At 39.9% G+C, this 6,819-nt stretch overlaps 1 protein-coding gene across 3 annotated transcripts in view; it reads right to left on the bottom strand.

Moving 5' to 3' along the window:
- Positions 1 to 1,423: 1,423 nt before the first annotated feature.
- LOC109975356 (netrin-G1-like) overlaps positions 1,424 to 6,819 on the bottom strand; it is a 71,921-nt gene continuing 66,525 nt past the window's right edge. For all 3 annotated transcript variants that reach the window (XM_020625861.2, XM_020625815.3, XM_065954309.1), the window contains one exon: positions 1,424 to 2,417. In XM_020625861.2, the coding sequence (XP_020481517.1) occupies positions 2,191 to 2,417 (227 nt within the window). In that variant the 3' untranslated portion in view covers positions 1,424 to 2,190. The remainder of the gene's footprint in view (positions 2,418 to 6,819) is intronic.

Raw genomic sequence — 6,819 nt, 5'->3', positions numbered from 1 at the left:
TGGTTACTGTTAGAGGCAGTGAGCTAGTTAGTCACATCTGCTCACATTTGAAGCTTAATGTAGCAAAAGCAGTTATTACAACATTCCCTGGAGTTCTGCCTTTTTGTTTTTAGATTGAGAAGGTGAAAAAAATCTTCATATCACTGCTCTTAGTATAGTCCAATGTGAATTATTTCAGCAACGCCCAAAGCTTGACGGACCAGCTGTGTTTAGATACACAGCCTATTTGTAACTCTAACAAAAGGCACTAACAAAACACTATTGTTGTGATACGTTTGGCAAACGGTCCATTTTATAGGATGGTCTGAAATTGCTAATGGACAACACAGAGTTGCTTCTTGTTTTTTAAAGCAGATGTACTGACCATGACCGTGCGTTTAAAAAAAGGTATAATATGGTCCTCGAAATCAAAACATCCGTTCCTCTCCACTTATATTACTGAATTAAGCCATTTCAGATGGCTCATTTTAGTTTCCAAAAGTTATTTTCCCAGTCTGTCAAAAAAGGCATGTGCTACTCTTTTCATTAACAGTGGCATTTAATGAGAGGCACTTACAGTAGACTCTAACACAATTAGGTATTTCATGACAACCTTGGGAGGAAAATTAATCTCTCAAATGAAATTGGTCTCAGTGCTCAATATGTCACCCAGTGGGATGCGACTTCATTTCTATTCATTGACCCTCCATGAATTAAAGCTAATTTCCAGAACGTGTCGCTTCTCAGAGGCTCCCGCAGCAGGATGCAGGCTTTCAACCGTACCAGCTCGAAAAACCTTCCCCTCTTCCCATTTGATTCGAGGATTAGATCTGATTAAAGATTTGAGCTGGACAACCTCTGCAACAGCCATGCAATCTCCTTTTTTTCATAACCAAGTCTTCTTGTTAAATTTACATAAAGCTGATGGGATTTCGGCTTGAGATTTGTCTGATTCTCCCACATTTCACGAGTAGGAGGATGAATTACAGCACACTGGAAAACACACCCTTTCTAGTTGTAGAACTGGGAAATCATTCGTTGACTGATATATTGTTCCATGCAGCTTTTGCTTCAGTGAATGGGTCATCGATTGGCAATGATTGCTTTGAAAAAAAATCCATAAAATAACATTCAGCTATTGTCATTGGTTTTACGCCTATCTACAAACAACATCTGTACACATCTGGTCTCATATGTCTTGTTAATACTTGATCATATCTCTAATGTTCAACAATAAGACAAAGACATGTGTTTCTTTTTCCCTTTGGTGGAAGTGTATTGTGTAAGTATGTATGTAAACATAGTTTTGACAGCAGATCTCGAATGAAGAGAACCATGTGCCACACAAGCAAAGGAAATAATACAACCAAACTCCTTACGCACTCATATAGTCCACGTCTAGGACAGATCTGCAGCAATAGAAAACAAGTAATACATCCTTTTGTTTTGCGTAGTCATGAAAATATCTGTTTTATACAAAAATTAAATACAGTTACAGTATGTTACAACTTTTTTTTTTTTTTTAATCCCATACAGGTGAGCTCAAGCATGACTACAAAGCCTCCGGAAAAAGGAAAAAAAACCGAAAAAGATTGGTACTCATCTAGGGGCTCGTTAACATTACATGTGCAGCATTTTGCAGAAACAACAGACACCCTTCAGCAAAGTAAAAATCACCAGAGTCACCAAAGCACAGGGAGGAGCAGTGAGGGACAGAGTGAGGGAGCGGAGAGAAGAAGAAGGGAACAAGGAAGGAAGGAGGCAGTGAGGTGAGATGAACTAAAATGTCCCCGTCCACATTATTATTTTTTAATTACTTCAGATGATACTTAGAAATCATGTGTCTAGTTTTGTACAGTTTGCTCTCAGAAGGTGGGTAGCTCTACCCGAGTCTCCAGTCTGCCTTTTTAATGAAGCATCAGCCAATGACATAACCGCAAAGCCAGCACTCCAACCGTGTCCTCTGTGACATTATAAGACTGCAGCGACTTTACCAATACGTTCATGAATCCATCTAGTATTCGGTATAACAGATCCTGTTGCACTAGTTACACTTTCACCCACACCTGTGGCCTTGGATATACAAAAGAGTTGCTTATATTGTATGCCGAGCACATTGTCCACACGTCCTCTGTTCTTCAAGTTGAGAGTTCAGTCTCAACATATGTGGTCTTAGGGTTTTGGTTAAGGATGTGAGGCCACTCTGGTCTCTCAGCAAAGGGGTACAATCAATAGCAGGAGCACTACGAGGGTATAAGCGATGGGGTGGTTATGGAAGGCGGCCCGTCCAGACAATTGGTCCTCGCACTCCCCTGGGCCCTGGCAGCGAGCTCTCTCGCACAGGACGCCCGTGAAGCCAGGGGGACAGTGGCAGCGCTGATGGTGGTGGCACGTGCCGCCGTTCTGACAGCGCAGCATGGCGTTGTCACACACGCGAGCTGCGGAGACAAAGCGAAAAAGGGCAGGGGAGACAGGAAGGGGTGATTAATAGATCACTCAGCGATAGAGCAGCAGAGAACATCAACAGGCAGGTTCACAGGGCACAAGCTGCCTCTTCGTGTCCTGTCTGCAACGCTCTGTGTCCTGAGCACAGCTGACACATTAGGGAAGGGTGAAACCAAGGACTTTTGAGTAAAGTGAGCAGACAGAGAGGAGACACATACAAAAAAAAAAACAGGACATCATAGTGCATGAATACTAGAAAAGCCTTTACATGTAGGACTCTGTTATGGAAACACAGACATTATACTGATATTTTTAGGTGCACAAATGGGAATGTAGGGAAAATAATCCTGGCAAAACAAAAGAGCAAACAAACCATGGCAGCGATGAGGTGAAATCAGTGATTAGTGAATCAAAGGATGCCAGAGTATTGTGAAACAGCCCCCCATGTGTTGGACTGGAGGAATAAATTTGGCATCCCTCTGGCACAGTGACACTCGAAGAACAGAGGAGACAGACACGGGATGGATGCCTGGCTCCAGCTACACTCCCCTCTACCTTTCATATGCAAATACAGGACTGCCAGGTAATTTGCCAATTGCTGTTATTTTCTTCTGCAGTTAACCTTACAACAAACCTTACAACCCTGTTAGAGGAAAAGGACATAATATCCACAAAGAGATTGTTGTCGTGGCCTCCAAACATGTCTTTGTTTTGATATAGAATGATAAGAACGACATAAGCCGATATCCACATTTCCAGACAAAAACTCACGACTCAATTATCCCAGGAAGCCCCGCTGCTGGCAGAGGTGAAATCCTAGTAGAGGTAATATTTGCCAAGAGATTTCAGTGTAATTGGATATCTCTCCCTGCATAAATAGTAATCATATTTTTTGGGGTTTTCAGTAATATGTCTTATGCATGAGAATAAACTTGACAAATAATCATTTCTCCTTGCAAAACTAATTAAAAAGGCATTGGTATTGCATTTTACTTGAAAACACTCCCTTCTACTTCAACCAAACACAACTGAAGTTATGTGCTTTAGAGGAGATTCTTTAATTTTTGTGAAGAAGTCCTGTAAAAACCTCTTCTAATGACTGCAATTTCCTTGCCTCATTTGACTTTATACTTTTTTTTAAAAACTCGTAGAGACTTGATGCGACAACTTTGCTGCATTGAACATTTTTACATGTTGTTTAAGAAAGCTCGATAAAGATCTCAGTATTGGAGTAAATATAGCTTTTCTACCCATCACTCAAACTCATCACTTGAAGTGCAGCAGGTCTTGGGGAGGCATTAAGTGATAGATTTCTCTGTGTATGACTTTTGAACACCGGATGCAAAATAATGAGTCTGGAGACAAGCCACTGCTCTTTGATTCAGGGACTGATATCAGAATCTGACATGTTCATAGAGCGTTGTTTGAGACAGATTTAAAATAAAATGGGCCACACAACTTATTAGAATCAATGCTGGAAATATGACTTTGTTAGAATTTTGTAAACACTCACAACAGATCCTGATCCGCAAATCATATTGTGAATAAGCTGTTTGTTTACATTCATTTCCCCTAAAGGGCAAATCAATGTGAAGCAAGGGGAAGACTTATGGCGCAGATGCATTTGAGCATGCTGAACACATTTTTGATAATATTTGTAATTGGAGGCGGTAAGTAGTGCAGCTGTTAAGGAGGTGTATTAGAGGCTGGCATAGCCGATTGCTCCTTTCATTCCTTTAAAAACTCTGTTCTCCTTTCCCTGACCCGTAGACAGATCCTGTTCAGCAGCTTCTACAAAATAAATGATAATGAAAATGCCTGAAGTGCAAAGCAAGGGGAAGCAAGACATTTTTTGGTAGTTGTATTCAATATTTTAACAATAAAAATGTACTAACGTTCTACTTGATAAGTAATGAAAAGTCTCCCTCAGCTCTTCAGAAATTTGAAACTCAAGTGAAAAACTTTTTTGGTTTGTGTAGATGTTTGGCTCCCCCTGTGGACAAAGTGGTACCTATTATGTCTTTGCTGATCTTTTTCTATACATATTGAAGTTGTGTTTTTAGACAAACTAAATAAAAGCCCTCACTGTGCAATCTTTTAACAGTCAAATGTAACACTCATTATGACTCTTTATAATTGAAAATGAAAAAAAAAATAGAGTCTGTGTTTGCAGTGTGCTGTTCATCCTTTGTTAAACCGACGGTGTCAAGCACTGAACATTTCTGTAGAATGATCAATTATGTCAATTTTGCTTGTGTAGGCTATAAAGAGGTATCAGTATTAATTTCAGTGTATTTCACAACCAGTTAAAAAAATCCTCAGAGGAGCGTCTTTTAGCTCATTGTATGTTTTTAAGCCTTAGTTTTGGTTCTGTTTCACGCACTAATACTGTAGTTTTTGGCAACTGCAGGCAGCTGTTTAGCTAAAACATATTAGCATTGGCGAGCTCATTGATTAACAAAGAGCTACTTCCTATTAAACAGCATTGGAGTATTTAACAGCTTAAGAGCCAGTTATGTCCCTGAGCTGAGAGCTATCAGGGGAGTGAATACTGGACCGTAATTTTTTTTCATACGATTTTTATACTTTATTTGTAATGTTGTCATCAATATAACCCTTACTCAAACCTGTCCAAAAACTCAGCATGCAACACAAGCTTAGGCCGAGTCCAAATGTGTCCTGACAGTCCAGGCCGAGCTCTGACAGGACAAAGACCTCAAGACACTCCCGACATGCCAAACAATATGAACCTCTTTCTCGACAAAAAGATGTCTGAACTTGAACTTTGCGTGCCAGAAAAGGACTCCTGATTCCCAGACTGCTTCTTCCGTGTCCTCAGTGGATTGAGACATTAATGGCCTCCTGGCTACGCCCCAAACCGGTCTGTCAAAGGAGCTTTCCCATTTTACTGCTAATGGAATACACCTGCTATATGTGCATTTCTAAAAATGTCCATGGGATCAGCTGGGTCTCCATTGTATAGTCTAGACATTAACTTTGTGGCTTGTGGTCGAAGGATAATCTGCATGTCCTCCAGCAGACCCAAAGGAACGCTGTCTTTCTAAAAGCATCTGTAGCCCAATTAGTTTGCTTATCCAGAGGATTAAGCATGCGGTGTCTTTATGCAGCCACAGGGTCCGACTGTCTGACAAAATACACTGTAAAATAAGTCAATTATCCCGTGTCACTTAGAAATCTCACAAAGTGACTTGGTATCTGTGAAATAATAAAAGTTTGTAACTTAGATTCAGTTCCTATCAGTTATAGATAATGAAGGATTTTCAGTGACACTGTACAGGATGGTGTGCAACAAGATGCTTTCACACATGTATAGTAATCATCAATACAACTCATTTAAAGGTGTAGTATTTAAATCACATTTTTAAAGAAATCTGAAAGTGTTAATTATGTCAAACAAAGTGGGTATGGCAACAGTCTAAAGGATCATTTCAGTGATTAAGTATTGCACTTTTATAAAATTGGTAGACATGGATTTAAAAAGTTTAAGCAGCAAAACCTGACATATTCTCACATCCATTCAAAAGTACTGCCCATGCACAAGCTCCTATATTTCCCATCATGCAACTTAGGGAGGGTCATATTCCTTAATATATTTCCTGCTGTGTTAACTTATCAGACAACCTCAACTTCATGCAGATATTTTACAAGGGGAGTTCCAGGAAAGGAAGGGTGAAAAACTTGGCCGTTTGTGTTCACACAAGCAGCTCACCCCCAAAAAATTTGGGAAATTTTCAGGAATTTTGTGCATTTTCAGAATATTTTTCAGAAAACATTACTTAGCTGATACACATGCCGTAGTAGTCGCTTTGATGAGGACATTTTGCAAGTTTCCCTTTTATAAGAGATGGTAAAATACACTATAAGGTCTTTAAATGAATTTCAGCGAAGAGCTTGTTGTCATATTATAGACGACAGTTTTGCCTGGTATGACATCACTCTCTCTCTCTCTCTCTCTTTCTCAGACTTTGCTGGCAGCTGGTGAGAACACAGCAATTCGAACTCTGGGCTGCCGAGCACTAGCATACTCTCTCTGGGACATATGTGCACCTCACACCTCTGTCAGATGTGTGACATTTTAGCTGTATAACTGTTGTGACACATCCATCATTGGGTCTCGGTGTTGCACGAAGCAACATGGAGAAAATCCAGCACAGCAACATTGCAACAGTGATGGATAGGAAAGACAAAGAGCTGAATTTAATTTCATGCTGCTGCTTTGTGTGAATGGGAAAATAATGCACATGCATGTTATTTAACTGTTGACTGTAATCTTCTGTTAAACGACCACATTTTACTTTATAACATAGTGTAAAAGTTTTGTAAAGAAGAATGATATCCTTTATGAATTAGATAACTCTTTCTGTGTATTTTCAC

Source organism: Labrus bergylta, chromosome 4 (assembly GCF_963930695.1).
Source record: "Labrus bergylta chromosome 4, fLabBer1.1, whole genome shotgun sequence".
Taxonomy (NCBI): Eukaryota; Metazoa; Chordata; class Actinopteri; order Labriformes; family Labridae; genus Labrus; species Labrus bergylta.
The sequence above is the reverse complement of the archived record's forward strand: the minus strand, read 5'-3'. Positions and strand labels throughout refer to the sequence as shown.